At 46.3% G+C, this 19,827-nt stretch overlaps 1 protein-coding gene across 3 annotated transcripts in view; it reads left to right on the forward strand.

Moving 5' to 3' along the window:
- The window catches only part of LOC117227230 (paired box protein Pax-6), a 128,127-nt gene that overhangs the window by 62,163 nt on the left and 46,137 nt on the right, over positions 1 to 19,827 (forward strand). For all 3 annotated transcript variants that reach the window (XM_076522894.1, XM_076522896.1, XM_033482310.2), the window contains exons 5-6: positions 9,627 to 9,817; positions 9,909 to 10,018. In XM_076522894.1, the coding sequence (XP_076379009.1) occupies positions 9,627 to 9,817; positions 9,909 to 10,018 (301 nt within the window). The remainder of the gene's footprint in view (positions 1 to 9,626; positions 9,818 to 9,908; positions 10,019 to 19,827) is intronic.

Here is a 19,827-nt window from a genome sequence, read left to right on the forward strand (position 1 = left end):
CCGTGCGCGCCACGAGTCGAGTGCATTAAGCACGAACAGCGGAAGAAACGAAGGGTGCGACGCTCTCCACTCCTCTCTCTCCTTGGGTCGCCTCTATTCAGTCCACTTCCGTTATCCTGGGGTCTGAACCAGACCCATACACGCCGCGGCTTTATTATCGCGAAAACATCCTGAAATAGTAGGTTCGGGTGACTCGAGACGCGTGGTCAGAGAGCCACTTTACGAGGGTTATTCGAAAGTTATGAAAGTCTCGGTTAAGGGTGACGTTTTGCGACGGTAACGCTTCCGGGGAACGATCCTGTCCCGCATCCTGTCGCGAGTCGTATCCGGATGCGCGATCGCGATAAATCAACGCTATGATTCGAACGCCGCGGGACTTCCTCCATTTTCTCATTCTCGGCGATAGGCAACGCGAAATGCCGCGCTGCGAGAAGATCGCTCGAAATGCCGAATCCGTTGATAGGAACCGTTGGTCCTGACCGTGATTTACGAATTATTAGCTTTCTTATTGTCCAGTTACTTTTATCCGGTGAGCAGCGTTCTATAAAGCGAAGCGAAGTTGAACATGAAACGCGAATATTTCGAATCTCCAACGGAAATAGTTATTATTGCCTGCACGCGTTGTTAAAACAATTATGTCGTTGAATGTGTATTTTCTACTTTTTCAAATTTACACAATCATAGAAAATTGTATACGTGTCGTGTCAGGTAGTTCGCACTTTTCCCCAAAATGGGAGTAACGCAGGAATAATTTTTATGTGAATTTACAAAAATGTATTAGATTCTTATGTGTCTATAAGATATACTTTGTATAATCCTCTATATAACACATCACTCGATAAGTCTCCGGTCTAGCTAAGAAAAACAAATTTTTTTTAGAAATTCGACTTTATTCGTCAACATACTCTTCATTCCAACGCTCCTCCAACTTTTCGATGCCATTTTTGTAGAACGATTTGTCTTTGTTCTCAAAACAGGCCTCCGTTTCGGCGATCGCTTCAGCATTCGAGCCAAATTTCTTTCCCTGGAGCATCTTTTTAATGTCCGCAAAAAGCCAGTAGTCGCTGGGGGCTAGATCCGGAGAGCACGGTGGGTAGGGAAGCAATTCGAAGCGTAATTCGTTCGATTTAACCATCGCTTAACCGCGCTCCGAATCGTCGACACGTTGTTGCTTTTGATCCGGTGCGAGCAAACGCGGCACCCACTTCGAAAGCAATTTACACATGCTCAAATTGTTGTGTAAAATTGTAAACGCGCTACCTTCTGATATCTTTAAGGGGTTAGCTATCTCATGCAATTTCGCTATACGGTCTTTCAAAACTATTTTGTGGACTTTTCTTATGTTTTTCGGAACAACTGCCGATTTTGGGCGACCGGAGCGTTCAGCGTCATCGGTGTTTGTACGACCGCGTTTAATTTTAGCATACCAGTCGATAATATTTGTTTTCCCTGGTACAGAGTCTTCGTAACGCTTATTAAGCCACTGTTTGGCTTCAAAAGTATCTTTCCCCATCAAAAAACAATGTTTAATCGATACACGAAATTCTTTTCTAACCGTTGTTTTGAAAATTACAAAACTGGGCTCGCTAAAACCACTGTAACCTGTAAACTAATCATCAAAATGTCATGAAATTTTGACACGTATCGTTTGAAGAATGCTACTATCCAGAAATCGTATAGGTTTGTCAACAGTGTTGCTATATATATGTCAGACCGGAGACTTATCGAGCGACGCGTTACTTACAACCCGCAACACGATTTTGCTTGTATAATTACGAAAGAAGCGCGCGTACAGTTTCGAAGGTTATCGCAAACGGAAGACGAGTGCTAAACGCTTGATAAAGCAAGCGAGAATTGCACGTTTCTCCCCGACATTTATGTTTGCAAGGAATCGCTAAAAATAATTCGTTTACCCCGTTTACGCGCTTAATTGTTTTGCTACATTTTTTGCCGGCGTCGCGGCGTACGCTTTGTCCAAAGGAAAGTTACTGAAAATTCCGACGCGATCCACGAATTATTTGCAGGGCGCTCGTTATCGAGTCGTTTAGTAGGCATCGTGCGAGGATAATATTGTGACGTCTCTATCCGGCAAGCGGCACCCTTTTCAAGAATCGGCCACCCTCGGTCTCTTCACGGTTCGTGCTAATTTCATCGATCCGCCGGATTCTTCTAGGTCCCAGCGTGTTCCGAGCTCCCGCCGCGTGTCGCCCTTTATGCGAGCCAGGATAATATCTAGGACCCTTTCGCGTCGATCGCGTATATAACATCGAGCCGGGCGCCGCGCGCCGCGACGCGTCGCCACGCCGACATACCGTGGAAAACGCGTTTGAAATTCTCATTGTGAGCAACCGACCGATAAAATGCACGCGTTCGTCGGTTTCCCGCGTCGCGGCGAAAAGACATTCGTAAAGATATTCGAATCCGTTCGATAAAATATCGCAGGAACTTATAAAATCGTAGGAACGCGAGGAGGAATCGTCGAATCGATCGAGCACTTTCGAAATTTAGAGCCGTCCGAAGAATGGCCGCGTCGACTTTTCGAAACTCTTTGGAAAAATGAGAACCCTGTCCCGATCCCGATTCCGATCCCGATTCCGGTGCCCGCGAGCAGCGCGATCGCAGCACGAAAGCCGGGTCTATTGTGGGATCGATTTCTAGTGCGCGACGATTGTCGGAATAATGACGAGGGTGACACGCGCGACAAACGTCGAGACTGTCGGCGGATAGAAAGCCAAAAGGAGCGGGCGATATTTGCGGTCGATGTCAATCAAAAAACGGTCAAACAGCCGGGACACTCGATGTCGCACCAGGACCGAGAGATTGTTGCTTGACTGGCACCCGTTCGTTCTTTCGGGTACGCTTTGTCGCCCGAGGACCTTCTTGCCGCAACGACTTTCCATTATGTCCCGATCCTGACATCGAGTGACTCGGATGTCGTTGCTTTTGTGCGCCTTCGAGTGTCCCCGGACTGGCTGCTCGTTGCAAACGGGCCAGGACTTTGCTCGAAACGAAAAATAAGCGGAGAAGACGATCGAACAATTATTCCGACCAACGTCAACGAGTGCATCGTCTCCGAGGTGAGAACCGTGTTTTCGGAATCGTCGGAGAACGCGGAGACGAAGCAATTTTTTCGGCCGAAGCATTTTTGTTGGTATATACAACGATACTCTCTCTCACACACACGTGCATACATCGGGGCAATAAATACAGGTACAAGCCCGAGCTTCGTAAATGCAGGTACAAGTCCGGTCTTCTCGGGGAAACACGTGTACATTAGTACTCTCATTTACCTGGAATTTACCTAAAGGAATAGTATAAAAGGACTGCACGTTCCAGTGCGAGACACTTCCCAGAGAACTACAGAGCCTAGAAGACGATCAGTCGGACAGTATCTCCGCGACTTCGCATACAGTTTCTCTTCTTCACATAAAGTACATTTTATATCCGCTTTATTATATATATTTGCTATATTATTTTGCTTTTCTTTAATATATATTATATATATTTGCTATATTATTTTGCTTTTCTATTATATTATATTTATTATATTTTTATATTTATATTTATATATATATATATATTTATATATATATCTATATATTATATATTATTATTATATATATATTTATATTTATTTATATAATTATATTATTTTCTAATATATTATATATATATATTTGCTTTTTTAATCACTGTATTATATTTGTATTGCACAATTAGCAAATAAACAACTACAAATTCCAACATGATCGGGATCGCTGCTAGATTCTTCGAAGAACATCGACGTTGGATAATTTAACCGTTTGGGTCCCAGCGGGGTCCCGCGACTTCACATACAGTTACTCTTCTTCGCATAAAGTACATTTTGTATCACACATACACGTATCATACATCTTAAATCCGCTAGGTGCTTTTTTAAATCACTGTATTATATTTGTGTTGTATTATTAGCAAACAAACAATTACAAATTCCAACAATTTTAATTGGAGAAGATCGAAGGGAGGGGGCGGGTGGGTTGAACGCGCGAATTCGGTACCGGTTGCGTAGACGAAAATATAGAACTCGAGGGAATAAATTGCGGAACTATCGGCAGCAGAAGAATGTACCGCTTTAGTTCGTAGGAATTCTTTTACGACTTGGCCGGGATTTATACGAGCTGTAAGTGACAGACCCGACGAAAGCAGCTCGCAGGATAAATAAAAGATACGATGGTGAAACGAATGGTGGCCTGGACTATGCTGTCTAGCTGCCGGATATTCTCGACGGCGCATAGTTCCGTCGTAAAACGAATATTGCGCGACACGAGAGCGTTCTCGTTCCGTTTAACAAACGCTCGCCACGAGCGCGCGCAACCACGCCGGATAATTGCCAAACTCTCGCGATTGGATGCTGAACGCTGGGCGTTCACAAAAATTTCGAAATATCGTCTCTACAGGGTGGCCCAAAAACGTCTCGCAATCCGGAAATGGGAGGTTCCCGTGGTCATTCGGAGCAACTTTTTCCTTTACAAAAATTGTCGCCGAGGCATCGTTAACGAGTTATTAACGAAAAACGGTGGCCAATGGGAGGCGAGCTTGGCTGGCGCGTGGCGGCGGAGCCAATGAGCGGAACTGGACTTCCCCCACTTGAATTTTTATTATATATATATATATATATATATATATATATATATATATAACTATTTTAAAACTGAACTAAATGACTTGAATTTTTATAATCAATAATAATAATAATAATAATATATATATATATATATATATATATATATATATATATATATATTAAAATTATTAAAAATATATTTTAATAATTTATATATTAAAATATATTAAAAAATCAATAAAAATTCAAGTCATTTGAATAACTAAATAACATCATCACTAAATAACTTGAGTTTTTATATGAATTGAATTTTTATTATATATATATATATAACCTTGAAGTGAATTAAATATAACTTGAGTTTTTATTATATATATATATATATATATATATATATATATATATATATATATAATAAAAAACGCGATAACTATTTTAAAACTGAACTAAATGACTTGAATTTTTATAATCAATAATAATAATAATAATAATAATAATAATAATAAATATATATATATATATATATATATATATATATATATTTATTATTATTATTATTATTATTATTATTGATTATAAAAATTCAAGTCATTTAGTTCAGTTTTAAAATAGTTATCGCGTTTCATAAGGTGTACGAACATTTCTCTGGGCCACTGTATGCTGGCTTATACAAGAATGGCAAGAACATTTCTATTAAAATGTAAGCTTCGACAAACGAATTAATCCTTAGGGGACCGAAACTATTTATTTCCAGTTTACACGCTGCCAAGTCCAGACTGTTTCTCAGACGAAGAGAAATATTTTTACTGAAAATTTTTCTACCAAATATAGAGAAGAGATACTCATTTGTTTTAATGAAAACTTCGTTGATATATTTTCATCGAAACAATCGTGCCTATTCCTCCAATGTTTCCCGCCAGATTTTACGGTTTCATCGATTTCTGCCGCGTGTATGGCGGCATTGGACCGTTAAGGGTTAATTCGATCGACTTTATAATATCAGCAAGCTAAGAATAAAAAATGCTGGACCGATCGTTTCGACCAGCGCGGTGGAATTATCGCGTTGAACGAACAGCGCGGACGAATACGCGAATCGTGAATCCGGTAATTCGGATGATAAAGGTGCCGTTGTAATTCGTTCTCACGGAAAGAAAGAGAGGCGCCGAGAGAAAAGAGAGACTCCTGGTCCCGAGTCCCATGCTCCGTGTCCCGGATTACGCAGAGAACTCCGGGATTGGCCATGGGAGGTTTCCTTTCCCCGAGGTTTGTTAGACCCGGTGTCAGGGTTCCACGGCATTGAAGCGGGCTGACACCTCGGACCTAGGAACCGAGGCAGTGTCATCCCCCTCGGTGCACCCGCGAACCCATCGCTATCACGGACACGTCCCAAACACGAAACAGACGTCACCGATACTCCTCCCTGTCCTCGCCTTCGACATACTTCCACGTTCCAGAATCTAGACGTAGCGTTCTCCTTCGGAAGTTGCAAACGTTCTCGGACGCGATAGCGATATCGAAAATCGTTACGGGAACGTGCGCTGGGTGTCTCTCGCCGGGAAAGCGGGGGAGGAGAGAGCCCGGCCGCCGCGAAATCTGCGGGGACGCCGAGGCTGTTAACGCTTATTAGTCCACTTTGCGAGCGATCCGACTCGCGCGGTGTCATTCTTTCCCGCATTTTCTCCAGAGAAATGCCGCCAAAGGGCGCGAACGGCGCGAAAGGCGCGAAGGGCGCGAAGCAAAAGAAACAAACAGCCCCCATTGTTTCGAGCCCAGTGCTCGGGAACCAGCCGTGGAACGGGTTCCGGGGCTTTCCAGGGGCGCCGTTACGAGATTGCGGAGTGGCTGAAGAGAGGCGTCCTCCGTGGCGTCGGATTTATTATAAACAGGAAACGCGAGGGAATAGGGTTAGACGCCGCGGCCTATAGGTGATAGAGGTACGAGACGAACCGCCGGGGCGGTGGGCCGCCGTGGGCCGCCGTGGGGCGGCAACGGGGCGGCATGGGATGGAAAGGGGCGGAAAAGGGGTGGTTGCCGGGCGGGATGCGAGAGAGCGCTTCTGCCCGATGAAATGCGATGAGAGCGGTAATTAAAACGATGCGGTGAGCGGCTGCCGGTGTGTGCTCCACGAGGGAGTTAATTACCTCCGCCTTCAATTATATCCGTCTCGCGTCACTCCAAGGGGACTTCGGCTTCTACCGACCTAAGTACGCACTCGCGCGTCTGCGATACTCGCGATTCACTCGGAAACACGTGTATGCAAATAAGTACGCGCGATGTACGTTGCGCGCGACACGTTGCGTTTTCCGTCTGCGCGTATCACCGACATTCGCCTATCGTTCTCCTACTCCTACTCCTACTCGTTCTCGTTCTCGTTCTTGCGACCGTAATTCGCGAATCGGCTCGAATAAATATTTCTTGCTCTCCTGCTTCGCGGACCATTCTATCACATCAGTCGATAAGTCTCCGGTCTAGCTAAGGAAAACAAATTCTTTTTTAGAAATTCGACTTTATTCGTCAACATACTCTTCATCGAGAGCGATACATTCATACCGAAGCTCCTCTAACTTTTCGATGCCATTTTTGTAGAACGATTTGTCTTTGTTCTCAAAACAGGCCTCCGTTTCGGCGATCGCTTCAGCATTCGAGCCAAATTTCTTTCTCTGGAGCATCTTTTTAAGGTCCGCAAAAAGCCAGTAGTCGCTGGGGGCTAGATCCGGAGAGTACGGTGGGTGGGGAAGCAATTCGAAGCGTAATTCGTTCGATTTAACCATCGCTTAACCGCGCTCCGAATCGTCGACACGTTGTTGCTTTTGATCCGGTGCGAGCAAACGCGGCACCCACTTCGAAAGCAATTTACACATGCTCAAATTGTTGTGTAAAATTGTAAACACGCTACCTTCTGATATCTTTAAGGTGTCAGATATCTCACGCAATTTCGCTATACGGTCTTTCAAAACTATTTTGTGGACTTTTCTTATGTTTTTCGGAACAACTGCCGATTTTGGGCGATCGGAGCGTTCAGCGTCATCGGCGTTTGTACGACCGCGTTTAATTTTAGCATACCAGTCGATAATATTTGTTTTCCCTGGTACAGAGTCTTCGTAACGCTTATTAAGCCACTGTTTGGCTTCAACAGTATTTTTCCCCATCAAAAAACAATGTTTAATCGATACACGAAATTCTTTTCTAACCGTTGTTTTGAAAATTACAAAACTGGGCTCGCTAAAACCACTGTAAACTGTAAACTAATCATCAAAATGTCATGAAATTTTGACACGTATCGTTTGAAGAATGCTACTGTCCAGAAATCGTATAGGTTTGTCAACACTGTTGCTATATATATGTCAGACCGGAGACTTATCGAGCGACGCGTTACTTACAACTCGCAACACGATTTTGCTTGTATAATTACGAAAGAAGCGTGCGTACAGTTTCGAAGGTTATCGCAAACGGAAGACGAGTGCTAAACGCTTGATAAAGCAAGCGAGAATTGCACGTTTCTCCCCGACATTTATGTTTGCAAGGAATCGCTAAAAATAATTCGTTTACCCCGTTTAAGCGCTTAATTGTTTTGCTACATTTTTTGCCGGCGTCGCAGCGAACGCTTTGTCCAAAGGAAAGTTACTGAAAATTCCGACGCGATCCACGAATTATTTGCAGGGCGCTCGTTATCGAGTCGTTTAGTAGGCATAGTGCGAGGATAATATTGTAACGTCTCTATCCGGCAAGCGGCAACCTTTTCAAGAATCGGTCGATTCTCACACCGACCGATCATCCGCAGGGACCTTCCCGGGCCGCGACAGGAGCCGTAAACAAATTTTTGTCCGCGTAAGAACTGTCGTCTCGAGTGATCTACGTTCGTCCCGCGAGAATTAAACTTTAAAAACCGGCATCGATCGACGCGGCTTCGTTCGTCTCTTCGTCGGCTCCCTCTAAACGTGCAATTCGCGAAACGGGATCCGAAGGTGTTAGATTTAAAAAATTACGCTTGGCAGGGCGCTACTGCGCTCGGAAAATTTGGCAACAGAAGCTGTTGTATTGGGTTGGCAACTAAGTAATTGCCGATTTCAGTTATAGATGATTCTCACTCCCATTTTTATGATATCCGTAAATGTTATATTATAAAATTATTATTATTATTATTATTATTATGTTATTTTTTATTATCCGTGAACGTTAGCAACTGGACAAATTGAATGCAACGGTCAAGGAAAAGCGACCACAATGCTATAGTTAGCTTGCTGACTTTTTTAACACCCAAGAAATATAGTTCAAATGTTATTTTAGTTTTCTAAAATGGCACCAAAGTGGTACCACCTGCATACAACAGATGGTTTTTGCATGGCACCAGCGTGGTGCCACCGGACGGCATAGTGTTAATATTGAAACCAATTAAAGGATTAGCTTCAGTCTCAACGAGGAGGTTTTGATAATATATTGGGTTGGCAACTAAGTAATTGCCGATTTCAGTTACAGATGTCTCTCACTCCCATTTTTATGATATCCGTAAATGTTATATTATAAAATTATTATTATTATTATTATTATGTTATTTTTTATTATCCGTGAACGTTAGCAACTGGACAAATTGAATGCAGCGGTCAAGGAAAAGCGACCAGAATCGGTCGATCGTAAAGGTGTCATTTTCCAGCAGGACAATGCTAGGCCGCACACGTCTTTGTCCACTCGGCAAAAATTGATGGATATTGGTTGGGAATTGATGTTACACCCACCATATAGCCCTGATCTCGCGCCATCGGATTACCACTTATTTCGATCCCCGGACAACTCCCTTCGTGGTAAAACTTGTAACGATGATGCCGCTGTAAAATCTCGCTTAACTCAGTTTTTGGCCGAAAAGGATCAGACTTTCTACGAGCGTGGAATTTTCAAGTTGTCAGAGAGATGGCAAAAGGTCATCGAACAAATAGTTTAGCCGCGGCGTGCGTCGTCCGAATGAAGTTCCGAGAAGATTCTCGCCGTCGCGTTCGCTGTTAACCATCGTCTCGTTCTTCGGTTGCAGGTGTCGTCCATCAACAGAGTGCTGCGAAACTTGGCGGCGCAAAAAGAGCAGCGGCAGCAACAGCAACAACAGCAACAGGGAGTGTCGGCCGTTGGCGTCGGCGTGGGTGCTGGGAGTCCGGCCGAGAGCGTCTACGACAAGCTGAGGCTACTGAACGGGCAGGCCACGGGCTGGCCGAGGCCGAATCCGTGGTAAATAGACGCGACAGATATGCGATCAGCACGTTAGAAATGCCCGACGAGTTTACACATTTCGAACGATCGAACAACAATTTCTGATCAGGTATCCGTCGGGAGCAGGCAGCCCGTTTCCGTCTCTGCAGCCCAGCCTGAGTCCGAGCCACTGTACGACCCTGCCGCCGGATCCCGCGGACATTTTGCACGCGAAAAAAGGTAAGAGAAACAACGCGCTCTGTAATTCTTTGACGCCGCGGAACCGGACAAAGATAGTCGAATCATCGAGCGAAACGCGCGTTTCCGCGAAACCGGACGAATCCGTTGGACGTAGAGTCGTGTCGGGCCGCCGACGCGCGCGTCAGTCTTTCGCGATTTTCTGCGCGAATATGCAGAAAACCGACGCACGGTCGGGTATGCGTTTGCATGTGGCAAAAGTGGCCAGCGCAGCGGTGAGAAGCAGTGGGGTAACAAGGGGGTACGGGGGGAGGGAGGGGGGGCACGGGATCGGAGGATAGGGGAAGAGGCGCGTGGAGGCACGTTTTAATTAATTAATCTGCCGGCTGAAACGATACTAATATCAATGTAATTCCGTCGGTGGGTCCCGTGGTTTGCCGCATGCGTGTGCAGCTTTTCCGGTAATAATTGTAACGTTTAAGCGAAACGAGAAAGACGGAGAGAATGGGAGCGAGAGGGGGCGAGTGGGGGCGGAAGGGCGGTGGGTGTCGGGCGTGGGTGGCAGCGGGCGGCGGAGCAAGGGTAGAAACGTGGTTGCAGTCGACCGACCAACCCACACGAAATTGTACCTCGACGGACGGAATATTCTCTCTCCTGCCGGTTTGGCCCCCGTACTCCGCCCCTTCGCCCCCTCGCCCCTCGCCACTCTTTCATCGTACGGTCGTGCACGCGTTCCCTTTGGCGGTACATCAAACGCGCGATTTCTTTTGCCCCGGTGTTTTCCCGCCAGGGTGGCGGGCGGTGTCACGAGCAGCGAAAAGCAACCCCGTGCACGCATACGCGATACGCGTCGGTGTGCGTGTACGCGCGTGTTTTCGTCCGTTTCTTTTCTTTTTTTGCTACTGTCCCCCGAATTTCTTACGCCTTCCGGCGGAGGAACATAGCATCGAATTACAACAGAAGAAGGACTCGTGTCCTTCGGATCTTCGATGGAAATTGATTGCAAATTAGCCGGAGAAATTACAAATCACGTATTTCAACGTATTCGTTGTCGCGTTTGCAACGCGCGAAAGAGAGTTGCAGACTGGCTCCAGTTGTTGTAATTTGTGTACCCGGATCGCGCGAGCGACGATCGCTTTCCCCCGGATTTTTTAAGATCGCTCAGCCGTCGATTCGAGCCGCGTAGACTTGCAAGGTTATTCGTTAATCGGGTTTCCCAACTCATACACGGGGTATTATTTTGTATTCCAGCAGGGTAGAAGGGATACAATCAAATATGGTAACTGTTGCGAGCGTTCAACCGCACGCGGACCCCGGGGGCCGGATTATCTCCGCGTTGCTGCAGGGTTGCTGCCGTTTATAGGATAACCCGTGTCAGGAGGGTTGTTTCTCCGTTTCCCTCCGTTTCTCTCCGGCATCTCTCTGTTCTTCAATCTCTTTCTCTCCTCTCTCTCTCTCTTGCGCGCGCGCGTTCTCTCTCTCTCTCCCTCCCATTCAGTTTCCCATTCGGTCGGCATCGTCTCTCCCCTCTGTCCATGCCTCGGAGCATCTCGCGTCCTTTCTCTCTCGCTCGTCTTCGTCTTTCGAAATTTTCTCTGTTCCGTATTCACTCGGCTAGGCCGATAGCAACCGGCTCGAGAGACGGAAGACGCCTCGGGCCAATCAGAAACGACAACTGGCACCCCATCGCGAAAAGCAGAGCGAAAGCAGATTACGGCACAATCATCGCGCCAATTCTACGCGCCTGTGTCCGCCTGCGAACAGCCTGCGAACAGCCTGTTACAGCTCGCGTCTTCGATTCTGCTCGCGAAAACCGCGATACGTCCAGCTTACGCGCTAAGACCGCGACGAGCATAGATACTCGCCAGGAATTCCCGAGGATTTATTTATTTATTTATTTATCGCTAATTACATAGAAGCTGTCGAAAGTTTTATTCGGCTGAACAAATCCAGAAATTCGACACGCTTTTATCGCGATCTTGATTAAAGATTGAACAACTGCTCTAAAATCCATGGTCTTCGATGCGAGAAAAGCAAGGGACGCTCTTGAAAATATTTGTTCTTCCCTTTCGACCTTTCTCTTTGAGAGGAACCCGGACGGGCCGCGACCATGGAAAGCACTCTGTGCTCGACAACACTGGAAAGAAGAAGATGGAACTGTTTCTACGCGAACGGCGACTATTAAAGTGTTAATGCCCTGATCGTGATGCATCGGGTATACAGGGTGTCCCGAAGATGTCTCGCAATCCGGAAATGGGAGGTTCCTCGGGTCATTCGAAGCAACTTTTTCCTTTGCGAAAATTTTCTCCGAGGCACCGTTTACGAGTTATTAACGAAAAACAGTGACCAATAAGAGGCGAGCTCGACTGGCGCGCGGCGGCCCAGCCAACGAGTGCGCGGAGCCCAGTTCCGCTCATTGGCTCGGCCGTCTCGCGCCAAATGATCTCGCCTCTGATTGGTCACTGTTTTTCGTTAATAACTCGTAAACGAAGCCGCGGATTGCATTTTCGCTAAGGAAAAAGTTGCTTTGAATCACCTCAGGAATCCCCTACCGTCGGATTGCGAGACATTTTTGGGACACCCTGTATGTACGCTCGGCGTCGCCATCGTCTCCGTCGTCGCCATCGTCGCCGTCGTCGTCGTCGTCGTCGTTGTCGTCGTCCTCGCCGTCGGTATCACTGGGGTGTCTGGTGAAACTGATCCACAAAGCATCCCTGAGCTGCATTGTGCCGTTGCACGAGACGAGACGAGACCAGACGAGACCAGACGGGACCAGACGAGACGGTACGGAACGGCACGGAACGGAACGGAACGGGACGGGACGAGCCGAGTCGGTACGGGACGCAGCGGCATGTAGAGAAGAATTCTATGAGAGGGTGGCGAGAAAGGGAGGACGCGAATAAAGGAAGAGGAGAGAGCGACAGCAGAAACGAACAAGAGAGGCCAAGGAAGAAAGGAGACAAGGGTGCAAAGAGACTCTGTGCTGATCGAAACGAAAGGGGTTCGGGTCGTAAGGCTATTGTTTTTTCACCTCCCGGGTCCCGTAGTCCCGTGCCACGCTGTTCAGGCGGGGAACGGAGCAGGAGAGAAAAAAAAGACGACGCGAGTCCTGAATGCCATCCCAAAACCTCGATGGTACCTGACGTCGCGTCGCGTACTCGATTGGGAATGCAAACTTCGTAAATTCGTGATGATCCTTCGAAAATACACTCTGCGCGCATCATCGTCCAACGTCTTCGTAGGACGTCGTAATCCTTCCTCTTCTCTGTTGTTGGACATTTTCGGAATGCCGCAGCGACGGATAGCGACGGATTCTACATCGGTTGCTCGGACTAAGTGCATCGCGTTGTCGAAAAATTGTCCATTTTCGCCCCGCGTCGGCATCGCGCGGCAGACTTCGTTCCAGGACGCGGCGCATGGGCCGACCGCGATCTCGCGACTTTGCTCGCTTCGTCCCCTGCGATTTCGTTGTTTCGGTGCTCGCGTTCTGCTTGTCGTGACAGACGTCGTCGCCGGTCTCTGCTTCCATCGTGGCTGTCGTCGATGGTGTATGTGTATAGAGAACACTCTTCGCGTTTCTGCCGCGTTCCGCAGCGTTCTGCGGCGTTGCGTCGCGGCGTGCTCGTTGATCTCTGGCTGAGATACAGAGGTAAAACAATATAATGGCCGCCGGGTGCGCTCTCTGCTACGAGACCCAGGGTGTACTGAGAGCATTATCGTCGACCTCTTTATCTCCTGCACCCGATCTCCCTTCGCTTTTCTTCCCTCCTTTTTTTCTGATTTCTCCTCTCCTTTTTCCCTCGTTTTGTTCGTATACGGCTCCCTCTCCCTCTCTCTCTTTCTCTCTCTCTCTCTCGCTCTCCGAGTCCGTTGCTTCTACTTCTTCTTCGGGAACTCTCTCGCTCTCTATCTTGTTCCCTCCGTCTCCCTCTGTCCCAGTAGGTACACGCCATTGCAACCATGCGAAACCTTTTATCGTCTACCAGGACAATACCGAACCTCTGTGGCTGTTCTCGTTGTTGTCGTCGAGTACGGTATCCTCCTCGTCATTCTCCATGGTTGTCGTTGTTCTTGTTGCACCACGCGACCGTCGACGTGGATCCTCTCGACACGGAAACACGCGATCCGCATATTAATGGCTCTCCGATACCTTTTGTGGTAACGTCTCTCCTCCTGCCGCGCCCGGATCCTTTTCCGCCGACGGGAAAAGGAAAAGTTTTTAGAGAGAAATTCACCGGTTTGTTTCCCCTTGTTTTGTCCGCCTTTCTTTTTTATCGTTGCCCGAGTCTGAACCGAGCGAACGCGTAGGCTGGAAATTTTCGGAGGTTAAATCGCGCGCCTCCGATGCTGCCTTCCAGCCCCTCCCCCCCTCCGCGACCGCTCTCCGCTCCTTACCTCTTCTTCTACAGCTTTTCGGTAGTTTACAATTTTGTAGCGGCTGCGTGCCGCTACGGGTCCTCTCGTTACATCTCCGCGCAAATTGGAACGCGAGTTCCATCCCGTCGAGACCAAACTGCCGTTAATGGAACGATTAGAACCGTTTTGATCGTAATAATCCCATAGAAGAGAAACAGGAAATATGTATTTATTTATACAGGATGTCCCAAAAATGTCTCGCAATCCGAAAGTGACAGGTTCCCCAGGTCATTTGAAGCAACTTTTTCCTTTATAAAAATTTTCTCCGAGGCACCGTTAACGAGTTATGAACAAAAAACAGTGACCAATGAGAGGCGAGCTCGGCTGGCGCGAGGCGACCGGGCCAATGAGCGGAACCGGGCTTCGCGCGCTGGTTGGCTGGGCCGCCTCGTGTCGGCCGTACTCGATTCTTATTGGTCGCTGTTTTTCGTTGATAACTCGTTAACGCTGCCTCGGAGAACATTTTTGTAAAGGAAGAAGTTGCTTCAAATGATCCGAGGAACTTGCCATTTCCGGATTGCGAAACATTTTTGGGACACCCTGTGTACACAGAACAGAATTATACAGAATGACCCAAAAGTCACTTGTAATCGGAAAATCAAAGCTACCCGAGGTCGGTTCGAATAACATTTTTGTGGCGGCTACCTCCAGACCCGTCAGCAGATGAATCCTCCTTTCCCGCGAGTAACCGATCCGCCCCAAATTTGTATAGATACAGACCTCGTCCGTACATTCAACATCCCAACATCTAAATCAAGGGCCCGCTAGGATAGCCTTTACCGATGTGTCCTCCAGCGAGTCGCGGATGAAACGCTCTCCCTTTCTTTTTCGCCGCAACTCCGTCTTTTCAGCAGCCGCCAAATTTTCCTTAGCGCAAATGCGATCCTCGGCTTCGTTTACGAGTTACCGACGAAACACGGTGACCAATGAGAAGCGAGATCGGCTAGCGAGAGGCGACCGTTGATCACTGTTTCTTCACATAATCTCTCATTTCCCGATTGCGAGTTTTTGGGATTACTTTTATTACTATTACTATTTACTATTTTTACTGGAATTGCGATTACTTTTCGGATACTCTGTATTCAAATTTAACAAGTTAATACTAGAAATCTCCAGCACGAGTCGCACTCGTCGATGTATTGTACAAGGTATTCGAGGAACTTTTAACCCTTTGCGGACGAAGCCGCTCGACGGGTATTGCGTCGCTGTGGACGACAGGTATTAGATATAGAATAAAAATGTTATAAGAAATAATTATATTATTATAAGATTATAAATATGTGGAAAACTTTGCTGGTTTCTCTGGTAGTGACATAGAAAGATTGACTCGTCGAACTGAAATTCGTTCTGAACCTACGGTTAAATTAATAAATTTATATTAATAATTAACACTACGCCGTCCGCAGATCTTAGATACGATTCTTTTGTTCGACGCCGGCATGATAGCTTGGAAATGTTAGATTTTAACAAAAATTTCGAAGATGCCGGTAATATAAATTCCTAAAATTAAGATAAATCGTCCAAGAATTTTCGTACTTAATTCTTAGTTAAATAAGCACAATGCTACAGTTAGTTCGCTGCCTTTTAACACCCAAGAAATATAGTTCAAATGTTATTTCAGTTTTCTAAAATGGCACCAAAGTGGTACCACCGACATACAACGGATAGTTTTTGCATGGCGCCAGCGTGGTGCCACCGGGCGGCATAGCGTTAATAAATTAATAAAATAAAAAAACGGCAAGAAGACTTGGGCGGCTATTTGCCGACACTCGTCCGCGGAGGGTTAAAAATCTCGTACCATTCAGCGATCGCTTCTAAAACCGTACGTTTTATTAGCACGAGAGCACTGGTCGAGGTCAATAATGATTAAAGAGAGCGATTCCGGGCGTCCCACGCGTCCTTAGAAAGTTCTCCCGGTGCGGTGGAAGTCGAGCTTTAGCCGAGGCACCGTGTATGAACAAGAATATTTATCAGGTTTTCCTTAACACGTTCCGTGTTGCGTTCCGGATCGTTCTTAGCGCAGCGGAGCCGAGAGAGAAACTCTATGCATTGGATTCGCAGGTCAGTGGGTTGTCGCGTCGAGTCATTCAAACCGGTGTCACTACCGCTCGATTTATCGTGTTCGTCAATCTTGGAAGACTGACCTCCCGCCGCGGCTCGGGTTACCATCCACGGCGACGTCTTGCGATGGAGCACCCCCTCAACCCCCGCGGCCCCGCGGGCCCCGCACCCTCTGCAACGACACGCCCCCGCCCTCACCCTCGCCATCTCGCCGTCGCCCTCTCTCGCCGCGTTATCCTGCAACGACGCGGTGTACTCCTTTGTCTTCCGTTTTATTCTCGTCCGCGCCGATGAACGGCCGACGTCGATGAATATCTACGCCACCGAGCAAACGATAAAAACTCGGCCATTTCGTGATCACGCATGGCCTCGACCGCAACTCGCGAACTCGCAAACTCGCAGCTCGGCGGCTCGTAGCGAGCGCGCGGGTTTTCTACGAGCGTCGGTCACCGGTCACCGGTCACCGGTTCGAGAGGCACGGTACGCGCGAATTAGGATAGAAATCGGAGTCGCGGAAATAGCACAGCTCGGCCAGGTCGCCTGGAAAGCCTCCTATAATCGCGTTTCATTCATTCCTACGATTTTCTTTCATTTTGACCTCGTTCGCGTTTACTTCTCGGCTCTCGCCAATCGATCTTAATCGAAGGTTGCTCAGAACTTTGCCGGCGAGGATTTCTCAAAGCGTTCACGCTAAACGTATCGACCGATAACAATCGACTGTGCTTGTGTCCTCGTGAAACTGACAAGATCCAATCTATTTAGATCGGTACAGTTTTTATCGTAGCAGTTGCTTCGACGAATGATGTAGCTTATTCGATCGAATCGCGTGGAAATGTTTTTGTAATTTTTATGATTATGAAATGAGCGACGGGTCGTTTCATCGTGATAGGTTGTTGAGAATATTTTCCTGAAAAAGGAACTAGATTATGAATCGAATTGCTTGATTAATAGGGGAAACTGTAGGAAAAATAATAGGAATAAGTAGTGCCGACGTCGCGCAGTGGTATAAAAGCTCGACATCATGGTCGAAATAAGAAATAGCGACGGATTTATTTGAAAATTTGTGTGTAAGGGTTTTCGTGGTCGCTGACTGCGAATCTGAATTTGAAAATTCCAAAAACAAAATGGCGGATCAAATATAGCGGATGGGTTGTTGACAAATTGGAAAATCAGGAAGGTTCCGTGGCTATGCGGGAAGGTCGATCGACTACGAAGCCAAAGCTCCTGTATACAGTTCCCTTGATTTTTCCCAAGATTCTACAGTAATATTTTTGACAATAAAATTTTCGGGACGACTTCAACGATTCAGATTGCTGACATCTCGAGGCAGAAAATAATTTTTTCATAGCTCGTGTCACATCATCGCTCGTGTCGTCCACAAATCCTTCTTGCTGTAATATTTTTTGCTTAAAATATTCTATTATCGAATTATCGTCACTATTTAAGTTTTCTTTAATAATAAGGAACACTTCTTTCCTAGTTGGACAGTATCGACTGTCACGAGATCCTGAAAATAGAAAACCAAAAATTGAAACATTTTTTACAATCTAACAAATTTCAGTTTTTTTCAAAATAATTTTCGACATTGCCTAATAAAGTGTTTTTTCTAACATCTCAAAACGATGTAAGCAATTTGGCACGATTTGTAGAAAGTTATTCCGTCTTAGATACTCTCGCGAGACGGTTTCCCGTACGTTGACTCACGAAAATGGTTGTAACTGAAAAAAGTGCAACGCGATGCAGCCAATTTTTTAAGCGCAGCTAGATGAAACTATAAACTATGGCTCCGGTAAGTTTGAAAGCAGGCCCTCATAGGCCGCAAAAGTTTCGACTATAACTTTACAGTAAATGAATTCCATTTGCTCTTCTAATTTGAATCTACAATTTATCGATTTACCAATGTAATAGTTAACAATTCGTGAGATGTTAGCGGTACAAAATGTTGTACTTAGCACCAGGAACAATATCCATTTTACACGATTGAAGAAAAACATTTCCACAAAAAGATACACGCTTTAAACTATCCACTTCGTAGTGTCGGTCACGCTCGCGAGTAACGTCTGCCCAAAAAACTCGAAATTCGGAGTGCAATTGTCATTCAGGTATGAAAGTATGGGTCATTTCGTTTCTCCCACCGCACGGACGCATCATTAAACTAATCAATCTGTAAGTCAAAAACTTCTTAACGACAACTTCGATTTTTAGGATTTTGACCATGATTTCAGGCTTTTATACCACGACGCGTCGTGACTACGCCGATATCCTTCGACGAATCCTTCGTCCTCGAAGGATTAATTTGATACGATAGGAATTGTACTGTTTATATTAACACGTTCCGTGCCGAGCTTTTTTTACTCGAATCTTCACACTTTGATATTTTACTAAAACTTGATGTATTACGTGCAATATTATTAATTCTCGTACATATAACAACGTAACAAAAACTTATCAACGCCCATTCTTGCGGTGGAAATTGATTCTTCGGTTCTAAATTTCTTGTAAACAATTTGTTCAGTTCACTAAGTAAACATACAAGCGTGTACCATCGATGGTACGCGTGGCACGGAACGTGTTAAATACCTTTTCAACCACACGCTACAGCAGCCAGTCAGACTCGCGACGAAGACTTCGCGCGTAATCTACTGAATACGAATGTTATCCGTTTCTTCTAAATCGGAGCAAAATTTGATCCTTCCGTTATCAAAGTCCTGTTCTTTAACGGAAGAAACGACGAAGAAGCGTTAATCGAGGGTTTAAACTGGCACTCATCTTACGAACGTTGATGAAAATTAAGACACGAGGGTCGAGTTTAGTAGACGAAACTTCCATTTTCGACTGTCGCGAGTTGTTAGCAGTCGAGAAACAGTTAAATGCAAAACGAGCGTGGATAAACTCGTCGAGTCGACACGTAGCATAACACTCCGAAGTCGATATGTAGCATAACGGCGGATGATCGTGCAAAACGCATCAGCGAGCTTTTGCGGTGAGCCATGCGCATGGAAGCTCTGCGGTCTTCCGCAGGGAGAAAAGTTACAGTATATATTGTGTGTCGGGCGTTATTCACCGTGCAATCGAGAGAAATAACAAACGCCTGCTTGCCCTTCTCTCTTTCTCCCATTCTTGTGCTTTCTCTCTCTGTCTCTCTCTCTCTCTCTCTCTCTCTCTCTGTCTCTTTCTCTTTCTCGTCTTTCTCCTCGGCCGGTTTTGCAATTCTTGTACGTGCCGCGCGCAAATCATCCTGGCCCCGGGCCCCTGGCCGGCTATTACGAATTCCCGGCCGCGTCCAGAAATCGGTGGTCGAGGAAAAATTCTTTCATTCGAACTAGTTGGAAAACACACGGCGGAATTCGGAGATGAAATTCCGCGGCCGCTGC

The sequence above is a fragment of the Megalopta genalis genome, chromosome 6 (assembly GCF_051020955.1).
Source record: "Megalopta genalis isolate 19385.01 chromosome 6, iyMegGena1_principal, whole genome shotgun sequence".
In the NCBI taxonomy this organism is placed as follows: domain Eukaryota; kingdom Metazoa; phylum Arthropoda; class Insecta; order Hymenoptera; family Halictidae; genus Megalopta; species Megalopta genalis.